This window comes from Phyllobates terribilis, unplaced genomic scaffold (assembly GCF_046119375.1).
Source record: "Phyllobates terribilis strain yellow unplaced genomic scaffold, ASM4611937v1 Scaffold_5__5_contigs__length_657084704, whole genome shotgun sequence".
NCBI lineage: Eukaryota > Metazoa > Chordata > Amphibia > Anura > Dendrobatidae > Phyllobates > Phyllobates terribilis.
In genome coordinates, this window is record NW_027362765.1 from 35,590,471 (window position 1) to 35,614,443 (window position 23,973).

General features: G+C 46.0%; 2 protein-coding genes across 2 annotated transcripts in view; both read right to left on the minus strand.

Annotated features, from left to right (window-relative positions):
* Positions 1-3,260: 3,260 nt before the first annotated feature.
* The window catches only part of LOC141270697 (uncharacterized), a 74,363-nt gene continuing 53,650 nt past the window's right edge, over positions 3,261-23,973 (minus strand). The window contains exon 12 of the mRNA XM_073680792.1: positions 3,261-3,972. Within this exon, the coding sequence (XP_073536893.1) occupies positions 3,396-3,972 (577 nt within the window). The 3' untranslated portion in view covers positions 3,261-3,395. The remainder of the gene's footprint in view (positions 3,973-23,973) is intronic.
* LOC141270683 (oocyte zinc finger protein XlCOF8.4-like) overlaps positions 4,018-23,973 on the minus strand; it is a 29,195-nt gene continuing 9,239 nt past the window's right edge. Inside the window, exons 2-7 of the mRNA XM_073680780.1 lie at positions 20,948-21,081; positions 20,639-20,818; positions 20,433-20,556; positions 20,252-20,349; positions 20,023-20,113; positions 4,018-4,209 (exon numbers count right to left, since the gene is read on the minus strand). Of these exons, the coding sequence (XP_073536881.1) occupies positions 4,160-4,209; positions 20,023-20,113; positions 20,252-20,349; positions 20,433-20,556; positions 20,639-20,818; positions 20,948-21,025 (621 nt within the window). The 5' untranslated portion in view covers positions 21,026-21,081 and the 3' untranslated portion in view covers positions 4,018-4,159. The remainder of the gene's footprint in view (positions 4,210-20,022; positions 20,114-20,251; positions 20,350-20,432; positions 20,557-20,638; positions 20,819-20,947; positions 21,082-23,973) is intronic.

Below are 23,973 nucleotides of genomic sequence, written 5' to 3' on the forward strand. Positions count from 1 at the left end.
GACGCTGCAAACTTTTAATTCTATCTCAGACTCCAACCCTTTTCCCCAACAATCCACCACTGCTCATATTACAGTCATTCCCAAATTTGGGAAAGACAAAAATTCCTATAGTAGTTATCGTGCAATCTCCCTCCTAAACGTCGATCTGAAACTCTATGCTAAATTAATTGCCAACAGGCTAAAACCTCATCTCTCCGACCTGATCCACCTGGATCACGTTGGTTTTGTTCCAGGGAGAGAAGCACGCGATAATACCCTCAAAACAATAGATATTATTAACCATGCACATACCGATAAAATTCCTTTGATGATACTGTCTTTAGATGCTGAAAAGACTTTTGACAGAATCTCATGGTCATCCCTTTCTTAAACTTAAGAACACGCTGGTCTAGGTGCAGTGTTTCTAGCTAAAATACTAGCTCTATATCAATCCCCTTCTGCTAAATTAATCAATAATACACTGTCAGATCCCTCCCTCATAAGAAATGGAACCTGACAGGGCTGTCCTCTATTCCTTCCACTGTACATTCTGATTATGGAACATCTCATGGAGGCTATACGTGCCATTGCGGACAATAGAGGGATTAAGGTCGCAGGTCATGAATATAAATGTTCAGCCTTTGCTGATGACCTATTAGTTTACCTCATCAATCCTTATATATCTTTGCCTTCATTGATGTCGGAGTTGGCGGGTTTTGGTAACTGGTCTAGCTTTAAAATAAATACGGATAAATCCGAAGCCCTAAAAATTTCCCTACCCCAACACCTGGTAAACACTCTGAAAGTCAATTTTCCATTTAAATGGCCCCCAAATAATAACATTAACTACCTCGGAACCTGTATCCCCTCAGATCTATATTGACGGTTTTCTTTTAGCATTTATGTCCAGACTAGAGGAGGATCTCAACTCATGGAACAGTAGAGAATTCTCATGGTTTGGTAGAATAAATATTCTCAAAATGACAATAGTACCTAGACTATTATACCTCTTGCAAACCATTCCAGTATACATACCCTCCTCCTTCTGGACTATAATACAACGCAGTTTCAACCGATTTGTTTGGGCATCCAAACGCTCAAGGATTCCGAATGGCATTCTTGTGAGTCCAAAAGATGCTGGAGGGGTCGGTCTCCCTAACTGCCACCTATATTACATAGCATCCTCTCATGCAAGGATTCTTGACTTGTTACATTGCTCCAAGTCTAAATTATGGGTCCGTATCGCACAAGAAACCTGTTCCGTGTCATGCTCCACTCGGCCATGGACCTGGCCCTCCCTAACTCACAATAAAATCTCAGTGTCATATAGTATAAAGCTAACGTTCAAATCAATATACATTCCCAGTGTGAGAGGTATTTTAATTGCTCTTTCCGCAATTTTGAGAAGTCAAGCTCCTAAGGCATGTCACACCTTTAAATATACCCAACTTCGACACTTCTGCTTGTCGCTAGATAAACATATGAACTTCACGTGTCTCTTATACCCTTTTGAAGATATTTGTGTAACCTCATCTAGTCCTGCACATGCTATTTCAGTTATTTATAAATTATTAACGGATTTGGACTTGGGGACACTCCCTTCTTTTTGGGAGGTTGAACTTCGACAATCATTTACACGAAGGCAATGGGACAAATGCTTCCATATCTCTCATAAATCTATAATTGCTACTAAATCCCAAGAAACAAGTTACAAAATAATCTCTAGGTGGTATCGGGTCTCTTCTGTCTTGCACAAATGGTTCCCAGAGGTTTCTGATTTATGCTGGAGGTGTGAGAATCACGAGGGAACAATATCACACATATGGTGATCATGTCCGGCTTTGAAGGCTTTTTGGGAAAAGGTTATTACGGCCACCCAAGAGATGACAGGTGTAGCAATCCCTAAAACTCCTGAGGCAGTTGTTTTATACATGTTCCCTATGTCTGTCTAAGAAGGTTTACAAAAAATCATTACTAAGACATCTCCTTCAAGCTGCGAACACTTTAATCCCTCGTCACTGGAACGAAATTGAGCTCCCTTCTATAGAAGAATGGTATGCAGAGAAAGAGATTCCATACTATGTGATAATGCTAATAGCCCAATTGCCTAATGAAATCAGTGCAGTTGCTTCCAAGTGGTTCCACTGGGAATCCTTCCTTTCCTCGCCAACATTTTGGAATGTTGCATGACACCCCCTGAAAAGCCATCTTTCTAACCAGCAGTAAATTATCTCTGACCTCTAATTTGGTCGGCCGTTTTTCTTATACACTAGGTTGCAGGCTGACTATTGATTTGATAAATCATACTGATCATCTTGATCTCCTTGGTATACCTTGACTCCCCTCCTCACCCTTCACCCCTCTTTTCTCCATTGTTTTTTTTATCCTTCAATGTGCATTTATGCTTATAAATACAGTGTCAATTGAATGAATGTTATGTTATTAACATCCTTTATGCAACTTAACTTTGGACTTGTTAAATGACCTGTTTTATCGTTCTGAATTTTCTTATCTCTTGATTGTGGATTATATTTTGTTTATTGGTTGATCTGTTTAAGATCTGTACATATTAAAAGTAATAAAAGTTTGAATTTGTAAAAAAAAAATCCTTTCTACCTACAGCACGAGAGTAAAGTTTCTCACATGAGATTATGATATTTGACAAGATCTGATTTCTTAATATATGTCCAACATTCAAAGACAAATATGACTTCTCACCTCTTACTTTGTTTTTTTATGCTCAACAAGACATGATTTAAAGGGAATCTGTCACCCCCTGGCACTTATCTGACCTCTAGTATGGGCATACAGGTGATAGAAATGTAAATCTATACCTACCTGTATGCCTCATATTAGAGGGCTGGTTGCTGTGAAATATCTTTTTATTCAATTAAGTTTCTGATGCTTGCAGGACCGGGGCCGTGAAGAAATCCCCGCCTACTGTGGTAATTATAAGGTTTCCCCCCTCCCCAGCATGTCACAGTATCCTGTGATGTGCAGTTGCCAAGGCCAAATCCGGGCACTGTGACATGCAGGGGAGGGGGGGAAACATTATAATTACCACAGGAGGCGGGGATTTCTTCAGGGCCCCGGGCCTGCAAGCATCAGAAACTTGATTGAATAAAAAGGCATTTCACAGCAACAAGACCTCTAATATTAGGTATAGATTTACATTTCGATCACTTGTATGCCCATATTAGAGGTCAGATAAGTGCCAGGAGGTGACAGACTCTGTTTAAAAGTAAAACATTTCCCACATTTTGTTTGTGCGCTCTGATGTCTATCAAGGCTTGATTTCTGGATAAAACCTTTCCCATATCCAAAGATGAATAAGACTTCTCTCATCTTATTTTTTTTTATGCTCAACATATGACTTAAAATAAAACATTTCTCACATTCTAGGCAAAAAAAAAGTTTTATTGTGTGTGAGTTCTTTGATGTCTATCAAGGCTTGATTTCTGGTTAAAATATTTCCCACACTCAAAACATGGAAATGGCTTCTCCTCCTTGTGACTTCTCTTATGTTTGGCCAAATTTGATTTCTCTGCAAAATATTTCCCACATTCAGAACATGAATATGGCTTCTCTCCTGTGTGAGTTTTTCTATGTCTAATAAGACTTAATCTCTGGTTAAAACATTTCCCACACTCAAAACATGAAAATGGCTTCTCCCCTGTGTGAATTCTGTAATGTTGAACAAGAGCTGAGTTATTATTAAAACCTTTCCCACATTCTGAACATGAATATGGCTTCTCTCCTGTGTGACTTCTTTGATGTCTAACAAGATCTGATTTCTGGATAAAACTTTTACCACATTCAGAACATGTAAATGGCTTCTCCCCTGTGTGAGTTTTTTGATGTGTAATAAGAGTTGAATTCTGATTAAAACATTTCTCACATTCTGTGCATGAATAGGACTTGTTCCCTGTGTGAAGTTTCTGGTGTCTAGTAAGACTGGTTTTAAGGGTAAAACATTTCCTACATCTCGAACATGAAAATTGCTTCTTGCTTGTGTCAGGTCTTTGATGTTCACTGCCATGTCTGTTTTTTCTTTTTTGCCTAACAGTCTGTAAAGATAGATCTTTACTGTGAAGGGCTGAAAGTATATCTGAGGTAAATGCATGCTCTTCATATATATGATGAGTCATATCATGGTCTTCTGCTTTAAAATATGAAGATATCAGATGTCCTTTGGATCTCCTGGTAGTACAGTTACCTGATAAAATAAAACTGTATATTATTTTATGTTACTTTAAAATATATATAATCTTGACATTTTAGAACATTTACATAACTTGCAATTTCTATAAAATTGTTTGTATGTCGCAAAATTCAATTATTCATTAAGATTGAGATTTTTTTTTCACTATTATCCATTCATGTCAAATGAATAAGGAATCCAATAGCACGCGGTGTACATCTAAAATAAAACTATTCATCTAGAAAAACTAAATTACACATGAGCTCCAGCACCAAATGAAGATGCCAGAAGATCTGAAGTGGACAACGTGCACGCAGTGACAGAGGGAGTTTCTGGGAGGACAGTATGGCCGGATAGGACTGGTGAAATGTGAGGGTTGTTTTCACCTCTTTTTCCAGCTCTCTACAAATGAGCAAAATGGCAGCCACACAGCCATCATTTATTTGCTTCCTGAAGTGCCAACAATAGACCATAAGACAGAACCATCTAGACAGCTTTGGAGACTACCTACCATGAGATTTGTGTTCAGTGCCCCAGAAAATTGGTGGGGGATAATGTTAAGGTCTTTAGCAGCAGGGGGTGAGCAGGGTGTTTAGTAGGAAGCACAGAAAGCTGTCACCACTCGTCTAGGGAAGCTCCTTAAAGGGGTTCCACCAAGTTTTCCCCTACCCACAAGGTAGATGACAACTTGCAGATTGTTCTGGGTCCGACTGCTCGGATTAACCCCCACTGGTCCAGAGAATGAGCTCTGAAATGCTTCATTCATTGTCTATGGGAATGCTAGAAGTAGATGAGTACAATACGCTGCTATCCCCATCAACAATGAATGGAGCAGGTGAACACACATGTGGCCACTGCTCTATTTCAAAGGGGCATTTAATAGCCCCTTGCTACTCTTCTATTATACCTTCACCCCGACAACTCAGCAAGGAAAAGCAGACAAATCAAGTGCTGTGACAAGACCCATCCATACAGAACTGAAAAAACTCATTGCAGCTGCACCCTGGATCAGGTGCGTTCTATAGCACCAGGAAAGTCTTCAGAACATATGTGAACGTTAAAGCCTCCCACCTCACGATTTGACTCAGTTCAATTGTTATATGGAGAAATAATGGTGCATTGATTTGACTGGGGCCAATCACTTTCATTCATAAGAATCTGCACAGTTAGCTTACCAGGGTTACAGGGAGAAACAGCTGGGGAGGTTGGGCTCCACTTTTTATAGGTCCTTTGACTGAAATGCTAGTTGCACTGCCCCGATACAAATGATCTTCATCAGAAGATCTTTAGCAAAATTTCCATAATACGGATTATATCCATATTTTCTCATAGCCCTTGTCACAAGAACAGTATCTATGGCTACATTACATATTGGGGACCTATGTTGAGGAAAATTTGAATTTGCCATAAGGCTATGTGCCCACGATGCAGAAAATTTCTGCAGCATTTCTGCATCTCCCTGGCAGAAAAAAACGCATGCAGATTGTGCATGCGTTTTTCCTGCAGAATACATGCGGATCCACATGCGGGTTCACATGCGTTTCCGCATGCAGATTGACAAGCACTTTCCAGGCGATAGCATCACTTGGAAAGTGCTTGACAACTAGGTCACACTGTATAAATCCATGCAAACAGCATGGATTTATACAGTGTGAACCGTAAAAATGAAAACAAATAAAGCTATACTCACCCCCGAGGCCCCGGCGTGGCTGCAGCGCTGCTTCCTGGCTGGTTCCCGGCTGCCGGCATATCGCGAGACAGAGTGGTGAAGGGCCTGCGGTCACATGACTGTGACGTCACCGAAGGTCCTTCAGCGCTGCTGGCATTCAGAGAGAAGACGCCGGACAGGTGAGTATAAACTTTATTTGTTATTTTATTCTTTTTTTACAGGTACAATGGTACCCAGGTCTGGATGAGAGTCTCCTCTCCTCCAGAACTGGGTACCATCCGCACATAGAGACGCATAGAAGCCGCTTGTAAAAATGTACAGTCGCGGTTTCTGTGCGTCTCAATGCAAGTCAATGGCGGGAGTTCCGCTGCACTTCCGCAAAATTAAATGACATGCTGCGGATTTTTGTACGCAGCATAAACGCTGCGGAAAAATCCGCAGCATGTGCATAGAACATGCGGAATCCCCTTGGGGACCATGGGGTGCGGATTACCTAGCGTTTTACAAGCGTTTCCGCTGCGGAAATTCCGCAGCATAAACGCTTGAAAAACGCTACGTGGGCACACAGCCTAAATCTGTCTACGGACTTCTCAGGGAATTGTCAAGTCAATAACAGAAGTTTTCAACCTAGAAGATATTTCCCACATATAAAACATCTTAGAATCAATCCGATCAACAGATAGTTTCCCCGAAATCTGTATAGGAAGAATGCTGGGAAATACTTTATCCTTTCTCTCATCCACCTAGCAATCTAGAGAACACCTCACCTCGACACCTAACCTTCCCTGTATCAGAATTCTGTTGTTAAGACTCAGACCTCTTACTCTTAGGCTATGTGCCCACGATGCAGAAATGGTCCGGATTTTTTCCTGAGCGTTTCTGCATCTCCCCTGGCAGAAAAAAACGCATGTGGATTGTACATGCGGATTGTACATGCGTTTTTCCTGCCAGGGACATGCGGATGTGAAGCGTTCTTCACATGCATTTCTGCATGCGGGTTGACAAGCACTTTCCAAGCGATTTTAGCATCACTTGGAAAGTGCTTGTCAATTTGGTCACACTGTATAAATCCATGCAAACGGCATGAATTTATATAGTGTGACCCGAGAGAATGTCAAAAAATAAATCTATACTTACCTTCTGATGGCCCCCGCAGTCTTGCTTCACCGTCCTGGCTGCTGACAGATCACGGTACACTGAAGGACCTGCCGACATCAGCATCGCGTGACCCGTCACATGACTATGATGTCAGCGCAGGTCCTCCAGTCCATCGCGATCTGCCGGCAAGGGAGGACGAGCGCACCGCGGGCCATCAGAAGGTAAGTATAATGTATATTTTTTATTTGATTTTTATACAGTTTTCTATTGCACCCGGGTCCGGAGGAGAGTCTCCTCTCCTCTAGACTTGGGTACCATCCGCACATTGAACGCATGTATTCCACATGTGCTTATCTAGTGAAGCGGAATACAGGCGTTCTAATGGAAGTCAATGGTGGCGAAAACGCAGCACTTCCGCAAAATAATTGGTAGTGCTGCGCTTTTTTCCGCAATGATAATCTGCAGCGGAAATTTCCGCAGCATGTGCACAGCAGATGCGGATTATCATTGGGGGACATGGCAGGCCTTCTACCATGCGTTTTTTAAGCGTTTCTACAGCGTTTTTGCCGCTGCGGAAACGCTTAAAAAACGCATCGTGGGCACACAGCCTTAAAGTTATACTTGTCTTTCATGCCATAAGGTTTAAAGTAAAAACTACTAACACCAATGTACATAGAATGTGTAAATCTAGAAGTCGAAAACAGAGCGCACAATAGGGTGATACCCTATGGAGGGAGAGTAGATCCAGTTGGATAAACACGTAGGTGGGTTGCGCTGCTGGAGTAAATCAATTCTTCATAAATGATGATGGGAAAAAGTTTATTTTTATTCACAACGCGTTTCAATGCCGTATCGGCATCTATCACTTTTTCACTTGATAAAGACGCCGGTACAGACACGTAGTGAATAAAAAACCTTTGTACCATAATCATTTCTGAAGAATTTATTTACTCCAGCAGTGCAGCCCACCTACGTGTTTATCAAACTGGATCCAACATACATAGAATGGCAACAAACTGTATGAAGATCTGATTCAAAAATATGCAAAAGATGTTGAGAAGAGTCATTGGAGATTTGACTTCTACAAAACATTTAGACCTAAAACCTGAGAATCCCAGAATTTGAATGCTTCCCAAACTACACGTGTCAGGCATCCCAGGGTGGACAACCATCTTAGGTGTTTGAAAACTCACTGACAAAATCTCTGGATAGGTAAACAGTATCCTCTAACCCAGGGGTCTCAAACTCAGCTGGGCATATCGGCCACACACGGAAAAACATTTAATTTGGGGGGCCGCATTATTTGCATGACAAAGTGACATTTTTAGTGATACCATTTTATTTTCTATACACCTTTTGAACTGGTCCTCATCTTGCAGACATGGTCTCCCCTCCAGGTTCCCCATATTGCAGACATGATCTCCCATCCAGGTCCCCCATATTGCAGACAAGATCTCCCCTCCAGGTCCCCCATATTGCAGCCATGGTCTCCCCTCCAGGTCCCCCATATTGCAGCCATGGTCTCCCATCCAGGTCCCCCATATTGCAGACATGGTCTCCCATCCAGGTCCCCCATATTGCAGACATGGTCTCCCATCCAGGTCCCCCATATTGCAGACATGGTCTCCCATCCAGGTCCCCCATATTGCAGACATGGTCTCCCATCCAGGTCCCCATACTGCAGACATGGTCCCCCATATTGCAGACATGGTCCCCCACCCAGGTCCCCCATATTGCAGACATAGTCCCCCATATTGCAGACATGGTCTCCCATCCAGGTCCCCCATATTACAGACATGGTCTCCCATCCAGGTCCCCCATATTGCAGACATGGTCCCCATATTGCAGACATGGTCTCCCATCCAGGTTCCCCATATTGCAGACATGGTCCCCCATATTGCAGACATGGTCCCCCATCCTGGTCCTTATCTTGCAGACATGTCCCCCATCCAGGTCCCCATGTTGCAGACATGTCCCCCATCCAGGTCCCCCCCATACTGCGCACAGGGTCCCCGTCCCCCCAATACTGCAGACAGGGTCCCCGTCCCCCCAATACTGTGCACAGGGTCCCCGTCCCCCCAATACTGCGCACAGGCTCCCCGTCCCCGCCAATACTGCACACAGGGTCCCCGTCCCCCCATACAGCGCTCAGGGTCCCAGTCCCCCATACTGCACACAGTGCCCCCCCCCCCCCCCCCCATACAGCGCTCAGGGTCCCCGTCCCCCCCCTGCATAATGCGCACAGTACCCCCCCCCCTATACTGAGCACAGGTGCCCTGTGCTGTATTTCACATGACAGAGAAAAAAAAAAAAGATTCTCACCTGTCCTCTGTTCCCTCGGCGTCCTTTCTGCACCTGTGGCCCGCAGGCACAGACCCCGTAACGATCATGGCTCTCTCCAGCAGCCGCCGACATCAGCGCTGTAGTGCAGTGTATTGCCGCGCAGAGACCGGCTCTCTGCACAGCAATACCAGTGCCAACCGCCGGCCTATCAGAAGCCAGCAGCTGACATCTGCGCATGGCAGTGATGTCATACGCCGCTGCGCTGGGATGCAGATGTCAGCTGCTGGCCTCTGATAGGCCGGCGGCTGGCACTGGTATTGCTGTGCAGAGAGCCAGTCTCTGCACGGCAATACACTGCACTACAGCGCTGATGTCGGCGGCTGCTAGAGAGAGCCGCGGTCGTTACGGGGTCTGTGCCAGCGGGCCGCAAGAAGCAGCCGGAGGGGCTGCATGCGGCCCGCGTGTTTGAGACCCATGCTCTAACCATTGGTAAAAAAAACAAAACAACAAAGAAACCAACAACTCTACAACCACCAACTATCTACAGAAAACCACCAAAATATCAAACTATCAACCATAGGTCTCAAATCCAATCCTCAAACGAGGATCTTTGAACACCTCAGGGATCTGATGGCAGCCGATGACAATTTCATCTTTCTGCCATTGTCCCGTTACAGTAGCCACTGGTCCTATAACTTTGAACTTTTGAAGTATTCTTACAAACTTATATCTGGGAGCATTCAATGCATACTGTATCCTTTTCTATCCTTTTCCTTGTTTGTGAAAGGTAATGATCTCTTCTCTTAAATTCTGCTCTTGATAGCCCAATAACATTAATTAACCAAAGGGAGGAATGGACTAACATTCTTGTGTTATAGTTGCAGCAGGTTATGGCAGTCAAAATGGCTCTACTACGTACTAATGACTAGAGATGATCAAATATTTTGAAATTTGAATTTTCAGGTTCGTTGAATTTTTCTCAAAAATTTGATTTCTGGTGAATACATTTGCCACAAATTGCAGACACTCCAATTGTCTTGAAATGATCTGAATAATACGGAGGTATCCTAGGACTGTATCCAACCCCTTTCAGTCTTTTTAATGCAAACACAGCCTTAGTAATATCAGAGTGGCCTCACCATACTAACAGATGTGAAACCGGAAATAACCGACAGTCCATTTAGTAACACAGCACAATGCAGACTTATGTTTTTTTTTTTTTAATAAAAAACAATTCAATTGTCATCAAATGGGATCAAGCACACCATTTTGTGCATAACACTGGCTTTATCTGGTGGTGTCACTGTCAGAGGTAACATCATCATGCTGTGACTAAGAGGAGTGATGTGCCAAATATTCCACAATGCCCTCCACTTTCTCACCACCAATACGATTGCCAGAGGCAAAAGGAGATCGATAGTGGCTTTCATTTGATGGTGCTACTGCCCGTGGTGGTGCTGTTGTTGTTACTAGCGGCTCACACATTCTTAGCTGTGGTATAGATTTTTTTTTTACATCAACACTGCCATTTATTCTTTCACCATACATTTTGTACAACATTATAACTGACTTTGACAATCCTTTCAACGCCGGTTATTAAACCCGCTACAATACATGCTAGATAGGTAGGTAAGCAAGCACCTGCAACAAGGCACTGCATTGGTGTGGAAAATATGGATGTAAAATTTGAATAGTAAAACAGAGGTTAAAAAAAAATGTTTGCCACATGCACACTTTGTAAGGTAGACATCTCCGATAAATGTCTGGATTTTGGGGTTATTTTCTTTTGTATTCTTAAAAAAAATAAATAATTTTATTTAATGCAAAAATTCAATATATTCGCTTGAGACAAGCTAGCACACTGACACTAATTTCAGATTTTCTTTCAGTAAAAACTATTGTTCTGTCTTGCTTCTGCTTGCTAGTACATTAGGAATGGAGAAACAATGGAGAAAGAAATGTGTAAGTGTAATTAAATTCAAGTAGGACAGATGCTAATGATCAATCACAGAGTCTGGCACTGCTACTGGCATCTCCCCTATTTCTCTCTCTTGACCTGTCAATTGAATCTCTTTGTTATTCACAGACTACTACACTCATCTTCTTCAATGTTGCAGTTCTACAACATATTACTGTCTGTAGTATATGTCAAAATAACATAGTAACATAGTTTTCCTTCAACCTTAAAAACTAAGTCCATCTAGTTCAACCCATAGCCTAACATGTTGATCCAAAGGATGTTTAAGGCTTTCGCTTCCTATCACTATTGCTGAGTTCTGCGGTACTCGCACTATCCTAAAATCACCCTAAAATGGCTGCTGCATTCCCTGCCTCAGTTTTTATATAGGTCACTATTGTTCCTCTTGATTGGCTATTCTATACCATGTGATGTGATAGCTGCAAGACATTTGGCAGAAGCCCGTGGTGTCACATCTGAAGTTACGTGAGCCTTCTGTGACTAAGGCAATCTTTTCTAATGTGTAAAAAGGCAGTGGGCTTTTTTGGCAATTTGTCTTGATTAAATGGAAAATTGTTCAATTTTGGTGCGACCTACAAATTTCATAAAATTCTACTTGAATTCTATTTGCATCAGAATTATACAATCATCTCTTCAACAACAGTTCTCATGAAAGGGTGAATAATTCTGAGACTGCAATAGTCAGTAATTTGGGGTTGAATTCAGAGAAAACACTAGTTATACAAGTTGTCTCCAGCTCTTTACATTGCTCTTGTTTCACTGTATATAGAAATTTTGAAAGCAACTGAATATATGTTATTTAGATACTCTCCTATCCCCTTACGCACTGGTACATTCTATGCCGGCTCCCTGACTGATACGGGTTCGCAAGTCGAGCCTGCATCTTTTCCGGCAGATGATGGCTGTGAAAATAAGCCCTCAAACAGCCCCATATCCCCAAAAACTGAAAACGTTATGGCTCCCGGAAAATGGCGACACAAGCAAATTTTTTTATTTTTACAAATTTCTGAAATTTTTTTCACCACTAAAATCAAGTATACATTTGATATCACCGCAATGGTACTGACTTGGAGAATCATATTGCCAGGTAATTTTTACCATAAAATGAACTCTACAAATAAAAAACCCAAAAAAGAAAAGCGTTTTATCGCTATTTCGTTGCACTTGGAATAGTTTTCCCACTTTATAGTACATCACATGATAAAATGAATGGTGTCATTCAAAAGCACAATTTGACCAGCAAAAAAAAAAAAAAAAAAGCTTTCATACAGCTATGTCGATGGAAAAATAAAAATATTATGGCTCTTGGAAAAAGGGGAGGATAAAATGAAAGCGCTAAAACGGAAAATCGGTTGGGGTAAACTATACTTTATGAAGAGATCTTTGTAGTCTCAGAACCTTGCTTGTAACATAAAATCTTAACATTTTTGTTAGCCATTAAAAGGTGTCATATCTATGAAAATATTACTTTATTTCCCTTAGGGCTCGTGTAGAAGATCGTAGTTTTCGGTCCGAGTGTGACCCGTCCAAATATTGGGTCACACTCGGACCAATGGTAGCCAATGAGGCCAAGCACATGTCTAATTTTTTTCCTGGACACAGCATGCACGATTTGCCTTTGATTATCAGATCGCACTTGGCCATTCAAGTCTATGGGTCCAAGAAAATAATCGGACCTGTAGCGTCGGCGTCCCTGCCCTCTGCTAGGCAGGGACGCTGTTCCCCTCACCTCTCTGCTCCGAGCCCGGCGTCCTCCTCCCGCTTTGCTGGCAGCGCGCGCTCCTTCCCGGCCACTGTGCTTAGGGCGCGCGCGCGCTCCCTCCCTCTTAAAGGGGCCGCGCGCGCCGTCCTAAGGAGTCCCCGGCCAATGGCCGGAGGACTTCACCATATATAAGGCACCTCCTCCAAAATGGAGGTGCCCGAGCAATGTTGTTGCACTGTTCACTACTCTGCTTCAGCCCTCAGGTCCCGTTGCCAGTTACCTGTCAGTTACCTGCCTGATTCCTGCCAGAGTCCTGCCAGTTTGCTGTCTGTTTCCTGCCTGATATTCCTGCTACCTGCTTGCTAGCCTGAGGTCCGACGGTCTGCCTTCCTGCTCCTGTCAGTCTGTCTATGGACCAGCTTGGCCGCTCACCTGGGAGCGCACATCTGCTACCTGCCTGCCTGCCTACCTGGAGGATCCGCCGTCACGTGCTGTGACCACCTGCTATTCCAGAGACTCTTGCCCGCTCACCTGGGAGCGCTCCTCTGCTACCTGCCTGCTTGCCTACCTGGAGGCTCCGCCGTCACGTGCTGTGACCACCTGCTATTCCAGAGACTCCTGCCCGCTCACCTGGGAGCGCTCCTCCGCTACCTGCCTGTTTGCCTACCTGGAGGATCCGCCGTCACATGCTGTGACCACCCGTTCATCCAGAGACTCTCGCTTGCTCACCTGGGAGCACACATCTTCCATCTGCCTGCTAGCCTACCTGGAGGTTCAGCCATCACAGGTCGTACCTACCCTTTACCCAGAGACTGCCCCGGTCACTTGCCGTGACCTCCAGCCCGTTCATCCAGAGACTGCCCCGGTCACTTGCCGTGACCTCCAGCCCGTTCATCCAGAGACTGCCCCGGTCACTTGCCGTGACCTCCAGCCCGTTCATCAACAGACTGCCCCGGTCACTTGCCGTGACCTCCTGCCCGTTCACCCAGAGACTGTCCCGATCACCTGCTGTGACTGCCTGCCCGTCTTCCCTGGTCGCCACCCGCTCCCTTACAAGGACCGCCTCCTTGTATAGTAGCTCAGAGGTTCCGCCTCCCAGACCCGTTACAGTTTGCTCGGGCCCTGGAACCCGGTGGCACCCAAGCTCCCTCGCTCTCGGACCTCTGTCATGAACTGTCCCGTCAGAGGTCCCAACAGGAGTCCATCCTGGGTCACCTGCGGAATGTCAATTCTCGCCTGGACACTCTGACTGCTCCACCAGCAACCACCGCCAGTGCCATGACTCGCAACCTGGCAGCTCCGCTGCCCACCAATACCATGGTATCCTACCCCGGCTTTCTGCACCTCCTCGCTTCGGAGGCGACTCCGCTCAGGCTCGGGGCTTCATAAATCAGTGCACCCTGCACTTTGAACTCCTGTCCCACCAGTTTAACTCCGACCGGGCCAAAATTGCCTTCATCATGTCCCATCTCACCGGGGAGGCCCTGGCCTGGCTAAATCCTCTATGGGAGAGAGGAGACCCCCTGGTGTCCGACTTGCCTGCCTTTCTCACGGCTTTCCGGAAAGTCTTCGACGAACCCGGACGGAAGACCTCATCCGCATCATCTCTGCTACGCCTCCACCAGGGAAATCTCACCGTGGGCCAATATGCCATACTGTTCCGTACCCTTGCCTCGGAGCTGGCTTGGGATAACGACGCTCTGGTATCTGTCTTCTGGGAGGGTCTGTCCGGCCGTATTAAAGATGAACTCGCCGGTCGGGACATTCCTACCACTCTCGATGACTTAATAACTCTTGCCACCCGGATTGACCTACGGTTCCAGGAGCGTGCCAAAGAGGTCACCCGTGAGAGGAGGTTTCCACGTCTAGCTCCTACTTTTCAGAAACCCGTCACTCCCTCCGTTTCTCCCCAGGTACACTCTCCTGAGCCTATGCAGGTCGACCAGACCAAGATGGTCAAAACCCGTCAGGACTTACGCCGTGCCGAAGGGAGCTGCTTCTACTGTGGCAGTAAGGAGCACCGGATCCGTACCTGCCCGGAGAGGTCGGGAAACGCCTGTGTCTAGGTTCGCTCAGAGAGGTCGACCTAGACAAGAATAAATCCTCTCCATCTCTGCTACTGTCAGTCTCTATTATCTGCGGGGAGAATCGTTATTTCGAACTAGCCCAACTTGACTCTGGAGCGGCCGGGAATCTTATTTCACAGTCCCTGGTAGAAAAATACCGCATTCCCACCAAACCTCTGGCTGTACCATTATCTGTCGCTGCTGTGGATGGGGGCCTCTTACCACGTCCCATCCAACTCATCACCGAATCCATAACTCTGCAGGTGGGAATGCTGCATTCTGAGAGCATCTCTTTTCATGTTCTGCCTGGACTCTCTCACGCCCTCTTACTAGGTCTACCTTGGCTCCAGAGACATGCACCCGTGCTTGACTGGCAGACCGGAGAAGTCCTTCGCTGGGGACAGGACTGTCATAAGACTTGTTTGGTTCCTGTTCATCCCGTCCGTCCTTCTCCTACCCCAACTAATCTACCTGGACTTCCGATTCCCTATTGGTCATTTGCTGATGTCTTTAATAAAAAGGAGGCAGAGACATTACCCCCTCATAGACCATATGACTGTCCTATCGACCTGTTACCCGGTACTACTCCTCCCCGTGGGCGTATTTACCCATTGTCCGCTGCTGAGACCCGGTCGATGTCCGAATATATTGAGGAGAATTTGGCCAGGGGATTCATCCGGAAATCCACCTCCCCGGCGGGAGCAGGCTTCTTCTTCGTAAAAAAGAAGGACGGCTCTCTCCGTCCCTGTATAGACTATAGAGGCCTTAACCAGATCACGGTGAAGAATAAGTACCCCCTTCCGCTCATTCCAGAATTATTTGATCGCCTGAGGGGGGCTAGAGTCTTCACCAAACTGGACCTCCGTGGGGCGTACAACCTGGTCCGTATCCGTCAAGGGGATGAATGGAAGACTGCATTCAACACCCGGGACGGCCACTATGAATATCTGGTAATGCCGTTTGGTCTCTGTAACGCTCCTGCCGTCTTTCAAGAGTTGGTCAATGACATCTTCCGGGACCTTCTCTACTCCTGCGTTGTGGTGTACCTGGACGACATCTTGGTCTTCTCTCCGGATCTCCAGACTCACCGGAGGGACGTTCGTCAGGTCCTGCTCAGGCTCAGGCAGAATCACCTCTTCGCTAAATATGAGAAGTGCCTCTTTGAGCAGACCTCGCTTCCGTTTTTGGGCTACATTATTTCTCAGACCGGCCTACGAATGGATCCAGAGAAACTGTCTGCCATCGAGAAATGGCCCCGACCGGAGGGGTTGAAGGCCATTCAGCGGTTCCTGGGCTTCGCCAACTACTACCGCCTCTTCATACCACACTTCTCTTCCCGGACTGCCCCAATTTCCGCGCTCACGCGTAAGGGTACTAATCCCAAGGAGTGGCCGTCCGAAGCAGAGGAGGCCTTTCTTTCCTTAAAACAGGCCTTCTCTTCCGCCCCGGTGCTGCATCGTCCGGATGGCAACAAGCAGTTCTTCCTGGAGGTTGACGCCTCCTCCTCTGGAGCCGGAGCTGTACTTACTCAAAAATCATCTTCCGGGAGGATGGTAACTTGCGGCTTCTTCTCCAAACTCTTCTCCTCTTCTGAGCGCAATTATTCCATAGGAGACCGAGAGTTATTGGCCATCAAGCTGGCATTGGAGGAGTGGCGTTACCTGCTCGAGGGGGCTCTTCATCCGGTAATAATTTACACTGACCACAAGAACTTGGCTTATCTCCAGCATGCCCAGAGACTTAACCCGCGCCAAGCCCGGTGGTCCTTGTTTTTTGCTCGCTTTGATTTTGTTCTACATTTTCGCCCGGCTGACAAGAACATCAAAGCGGACGCCTTGTCCCAATCCTTTCTGGTATCTGACCTCGAGGAAGAACCTAAACATATCATCGATCCCGCCAGAGTAATGCAGGTGGCTCCCGTGAGTCTAAATCGTCTCCCTCCCGGTAAGACGTTCGTATCGGTACCTGATCGGGAGAAGATCCTACACTGGGGTCATTCGTCTAAACTAGCTGGCCACGCCGGTCAGAAAAAGACCCTCCAGCTTATTACCCGGCACTACTGGTGGCCTAACCTGCACAAGGATGTAATAGACTTTGTTTCTGCCTGTGTGTTCTGCGCCCGCAACAAAGTTCCGAGACACCTGCCAGCCGGTCGCCTCCTTCCTCTGCCAGTACCTGCTGCCCCCTGGCAGCATATAGCGATGGACTTCATAACTGATCTTCCCGTCTCTGCCGGTTGTACGGTCATTTGGGTGGTCGCTGACCGCTTTTCCGAGATGGCTCACTTCATCCCCCTGCCAGGCCTCCCGTCTGCACCCGAGCTGGCTAAAGACTTTATCCGCCACATCTTCCGTCTTCATGGCCTGCCCCGTCACATCGTGTCGGATCGTGGGGTACAGTTCACTTCTCGTTTCTGGAGAGCCACTTGTAAATTGCTAGACGTCACCCTGGACTTCTCCTCCGCTTACCACCCGCAGTCTAATGGTCAAGTGGAGCGGATCAATCAGATCCTGACCAGTTACCTCCGGCACTTCGTTAATGCCCACAATTCTGACTGGGTGGATCTCCTGCCATGGGCCGAATTCTCGTACAACAATCACGAGAGCGAATCTTCCTCCAAATCCCCGTTTTTTGTAGTCTTCGGTCAGCATCCTCGGATCCCGTTTCCCGTCTCCACCTCGGTGGACAATCCGGCTGCGGAATCTCTTGTTAACAAATTTTCCTCCATATGGGAGAGTACCCGGTCCGCACTTCTTCTGTCATCCGAGCGTATGAAAAGACATGCTGACAAAAAACGTCTGGATCCTCCTCAATTCCGTCCTGGGGATAAGGTCTGGCTCTCGTCCAAGTATGTCCGGCTCAAGATTCCTTCCTATAAGTTAGGGCCTCGGTTCATCGGTCCCCTGGAGGTCATCAGTCAGATCAACCCGGTGGCCTATAAATTGAAACTCCCGGCCAACTTGCGGATCCCTAACTCCTTCCATGTATCTCTCCTCAAACCCGTGGTACTTAACTCTTTTTCCAAGTCTACAGGCACGCCTCCTGCTCCGGTTTCCGCTGAAAACGAATTTGAGGTAGAGAACATTCTGGCCACCAAAAGGGTAAGAGGGAAGACCTTTTTTTCTAGTAGATTGGAAGGGGTTTGGTCCTGAAGAGAGAACGTGGGAGCCCCAGGAGAACATCCATGCCCCTCTCATCCTTGCTAAATTTCTGTCTGGCCTAAAAAAGGGGGGGCCTAAAGGGGGGGGTACTGTAGCGTCGGCGTCCCTGCCCTCTGCTAGGCAGGGACGCTGTTCCTCTCACCTCTCTGCTCCGAGCCCGGCGTCCTCCTCCCGCTCTGCTGGCAGCGCGCGCTCCTTCCCGGCCACTGTGCTTAGGGCACGCGCGCGCGCTTCCTCCCACTTAAAGGGGCCGCGCGCGCCGTCCTAAGGAGTCCCCGGCCAATGGCCGGAGGACTTCACCATATATAAGGCACCTCCTCCAAAATGGAGGTGCCCGAGCAATGTTGTTGCACTGTTCACTACTCTGCTTCAGCCCTCAGGTCCCGTTGCCAGTTACCTGTCAGTTACCTGCCTGATTCCTGCCAGAGTCCTGCCAGTTTGCTGACTGTTTCCTGCCTGATATTCCTGCTACCTGCTTGCTAGCCTGAGGTCCGACGGTCTGCCTTCCTGCTCCTGTCAGTCTGTCTATGGACCAGCTTGGCCGCTCACCTGGGAGCGCACATCTGCTACCTGCCTGCCTACCTGGAGGATCCGCCGTCACGTGCTGTGACCACCTGCTATTCCAGAGACTCTTGCCCGCTCACCTGGGAGCGCTCCTCCGCTACCTGCCTGCTTGCCTACCTGGAGGCTCCGCCGTCACGTGCTGTGACCACCTGCTATTCCAGAGACTCCTGCCCGCTCACCTGGGAGCGCTCCTCCGCTACCTGCCTGTTTGCCTACCTGGAGGATCTGCCGTCACATGCTGTGACCACCCGTTCATCCAGAGACTCTCGCTTGCTCACCTGGGAGCACACATCTTCCATCTGCCTGCTAGCCTACCTGGAGGTTCAGCCATCACAGGTCGTACCTACCCTTTACCCAGAGACTGCCCCGGTCACTTGCCGTGACCTCCAGCCCGTTCATCCAGAGACTGCCCCGGTCACTTGCCGTGACCTCCAGCCCGTTCATCCAGAGACTGCCCCGGTCACTTGCCGTGACCTCCTGCCCGTTCACCCAGAGACTGTCCCGGTCACCTGCTGTGACTGCCTGCCCGTCTTCCCTGGTCGCCACCCGCTCCCTTACAAGGACCGCCCCCTTGTATAGTAGCTCAGAGGTTCCGCCTCCCAGACCCGTTACAGGACCGCAGTCCGATTTTCATGGACTGACAGATTTAAGAAAATGGAGAAAGTATCCCATTCTGATCATACTCAGATCAAATTCGGATCAGAGTGCGATTAGCGTAATCAGACCATTTTTCTTGGATGTGGAGAATACGGTCGAGTGACCCTCACCAATTAAGAGCAAGCTCTTTTGTAATCTTGCCTGACGAAGGAGCCTCTGTGCTCTGAAAGCTTGCATATATATATATTTTTTTTCTGGTTAGCCAATAAAGGTATCACTCGGAGAATACTTTTGTCATTTTTGGCATAAAAGTGATCTGCTAATGACAATCTCATATCTCCAACGTTCCATCCTTTCCTTAAAAAAAACTCAAGTTCTCACATACGACTCCATGTTCGGCATTCTGTTAGCGCACAGAAATTAGTCATATAGGAGTTAATGATTCCTAAACTCTAAAAATGGTTCCAGCCGACAGTGAAAAATAAGCTTCATTCACATGGAAAAATATGATGACCATATTCTGCATTCTAAATAACCAGCAAGTGTTATCGCCTGTAACAGAATCACAATTTCATCCATATTTAATTAGTATTTTGGCCTAAGAATGAAAAACAAAGCACTAAAAACAGAACAACAACAGAGTGTAAAATATCAGCACAAAATCACTGTAGCCGGTGACTGAGAAGAATCTGTGACTTCTCTGCATTTAGTGGTTACTACTCACCTGGGTAGTCATATGTAGGAATCTCCTCTTTACATCGCTCATCACTCGTCACATATGTCTCTGTACTATTAATATGGGTGAGATCTTCATCCTGAAACAAATTTTGTAAAAGTCACAGACAAATGGAGAAGTCACATCTGTGATCAGCTCTAATCCTTCCTTCTCCACCGTTCTTCACAGCCGTCTACACATCATAGGGGAGATCTCATGACACCTTCTCTACATCTACCTGATGATCCTGAGGAACATCGGGATCTTCTTGTTTACAGCCGTGAGGAAGAAGAGGACGGGGACATCTCTCTGGTGTTGTCCTCTGACTGAATAGATCTGGAGGAAACACATACAGGAACTGAATTCATTCTTTACATACAGATAATTATAGGCTGTGTATATTTAGTCCTGTGTATTACCTGGTGATGTGAGGGGCTGGGGAACCTCCATAGTGATGTCGTTGTACAGATCTTTGTGACCTTCTAAATACTTCCACTCCTCCATGGAGAAATAGATGGTGACATCCTGACACCTTATAGGAACCTGACATATACAATGATACCGTCATCCCCCGATTCCTTTATAGCTTTACTGTATAATGTCCCAGCATTCCCAGCAGTGTCACCTCTCCAGTCAGCAGCTCAATCATCTTGTAGGCGAGTTCTAGGATCTTCTGGTCATTGATGTCCTCATGTATCAGGAGGTGAGGTGGAGGCCCTGTCATTGAGCTCAGGAGTCTTCCCCATCCCTCAGACACAGGGGCCTGACAGCGCTCACTAGAGGTCTTCTTCACTACTGTGTAATCCTGGTTATGGAGAGACACAATAATAAATCTCATTACAGACATTTCCAGAGTCCTCACCTCTCCAGTTCTGTCCATCTGTTATTCCCATAGATAAGAATGATGTAATGTGACATCATCAGAATCTCTCACCTCTCCAGTAAGCCGGAAGAGGATCTCTAGGGTGAGGTGTAATATCCTCTCCACCATCTTGTCCCTGTCCTTATTCATCTTTCACGGGGCAATCAGGAAAATTCTCCACTGAGAGGATCCGATTTTATAGGAGGCTGAATGGGAAGAAGATGAGGCGATATAATATCATAAAAAAATCCGATGTACTAATACAATTACTGGACATAATAAGGGAGGTAAGATCATAGCTCCTAATTGTCCCAGATTCAGCAGGACCATCCTGATTTGAGGGCGCAGTCCCACTGTCTTGGCACATCAGGGCTTTGTCCCGGCCTCTAATACTCACCTCTCTCCGACATTTTCATTGCTCCGTAGCTACTCCTCGGGGGCGGGACTGCATCTCTCTGCACTGACATAAATTAAATTATAATATTCATGGCTTCTCCTCCTGTGATGGGGTCTCCCACTCGTGTCTCCATGTTCTCAGGCAGTAGCTCTAGCTAAGAGCCACAGCCCATAATGATAAACATAGGAGAATTTGGTAATCTTGAGATGTATTGCAGGCAGTGAACCCAGAAGTAGATTATACATGCACATTGTATACAACAGTGTATTTCTTTATACTTGTATACTGAGGTGAAGAAAAAGTCAGATTTTTTGGTTCCTACACAACTATTAAATATTATAAAAAAGCAATTACAAAAATGGTATTTTCTCTTTTTATGAGAGTCTCCCCAGGTCTCGAACCCACAACCTTTAACATTACAGGCAGGAGCTAAAGCTACTGAGCAACATGTTCTGGTGATACTTCTGGAAGAATTTTGTGTACTTGATCTGTATTGCAAGCTTTCACTCCACAGGCAGATTACATAGAGACACAACGCTATCATAGCAGCATATTTTTAGGTGTCTGTATTCTAGGGGGAGAATAAAATATTTTTTTTCTTCCTATAAAATTACTAAAAAAAATAATGAAAACCAATTGCAATAATGTCAGTTTTAATTAGCTTTTTTTTTAAAAAAATAATAAACATCACGAATCAGCAAATTACATGGACACCAAAAAGGTCAATGTTATCGTAACGATTCACACAACACAGCAATCAGAGTATTTACGGGGATCAGTAAATGGCGTAAAAAAAAATGGCGTTATTGATATTTTTTCTCTATAAACCCATAAAAATAATAAAATGTAACTCTGAAGCCGTATTCACATGTAGCGTACATGCTGCGTTTTTTCTACTGTTTTCTTTCTGCACTGTGAGGGGGGTGACGTGCTGCATGGGGCATAATATGGGGGGGTGACATCCAGCATGGGGCATTATATGGGGGGGGTGACATCCTGAATGGGGCATTATAAACACAGGGGAGTGATATCCTGCATGGGACATTATATGGGGGGGGGGGGTGACATCCTGAATGGGGCATTATAAAGACAGGGGAGTGATATCTTGCAGGGGGCATTATATGGTGGGAGAAAGGGACATCCTGCATGGGGCATTATATGGGGTTTGACATCTTGCATGGGGCATTATATGGGGTTTGACATCCTGCATGGTGCATTATAAGGGGGGGAACAGCCTGCATGGGGCATTATAAGGGGGGGAACAGCCTGCATGGGGCATTATAAGGGGGGAACAGCCGGCATAGGGCATTATAAGGGGGGGGAACAGCCTGCCTATTGAGGACATATGCTGCCTATTGGGGACATTTACCTGCCGATTGAGGACCTATGCTGCCTATTGGGGACATTTACCTCCCCATTGAGGACCTATGCTGCCTATTGGGGACATTTACCTGCCCATTAAGGACCTATGCTGCCTATTGGGGACATATGCTGCCTATTGGGGACATTTACCTGCCTATTGCGGACCTATGCTGCCTATTGGGGACATTTACCTGCCCATTGGGGCCTATGCTGCCTATTGAGGACCTATGCTGCCTATTGGGGACATTTACCTGCCTATTAGGGACCTATGCTGCCTATTGGGGATATTTACCTGCCTATTAGGGACCTATGCTGCCTATTGGGGACATTTACCTGCCCATTGGGGCCTATGCTGCCTATTGAGGACCTATGCTGCCTATTGGGGACATTTACCTGCCTATTAGGGACCTATGCTGCCTATTGGGGATATTTACCTGCCTATTGGGGACCTATGCTTCCTATTGAAATACTGGTTGATTTAACTTTAATTGTTCTTCATTTTAAATATTGCACTTGTTCCTGTATTGTTTTTTTTACTTCAAAATAAGATATGTGCAGTGTGCATAGGAATTTGTTCATAGTTTTTTTTTAAAAATATATATTCCGGCCCTCCAATGGTCTGAGGGACCGTGAACTGGCCCCCTGTTTAAAAAGTTTGAGGACCCCTGGTCTAGAAAGATGTTTGGAGGTGAGGATATCACCTGTGTAATATTGAAGGTTAATTAGGTGGTCAGGTAATGGGTTATGGTGTATAAGGGCTGGTCAGGTTGGGGAGCTGATAGATTATACTTAAGACATAATGCACATGCTCGGTTATACTTCATTTATAGTTTAGGGATCTAATGAAGACAATAGAGTTCAAAATACTTTTAGTCATCAGAAATGTTAGCATTAGGCCTCATCCAGATGTCCATTTTTTGCGCATGAGTGCTATCTGTGGTTTTCATAGGGCCATTCACAAATCTGTGCTTTTCTGCGAACTGAATAGCCTGTGTAAAACTGTGACAACATGATTTTAATCCAAGTGATGGATTAGAATCCACAATGCAAGTCTATGGGTCCGTGAAAGAAAATCGGACAGGAGTCAGTTAACATCAAAGTACGGTCCGATTTTCACGAGCTGTCACAAAGGAGAAGGTGGAGAAACTTTTTTTCTCCATGTATGAGAAAATTGATGACAATTGGACCACACTATGATCAAAGTCTGATCAGAATAATCGATCTGCTTTTCTCAGTCATGAGAAGAAAGGACGTCAGAACGAGGTCTTAGGCCATGTGCCCACATAGCCTTTTTGTAGCGTTTTTGTAGCGTTTTTACGACTCCGAAAACGCTTGTAAA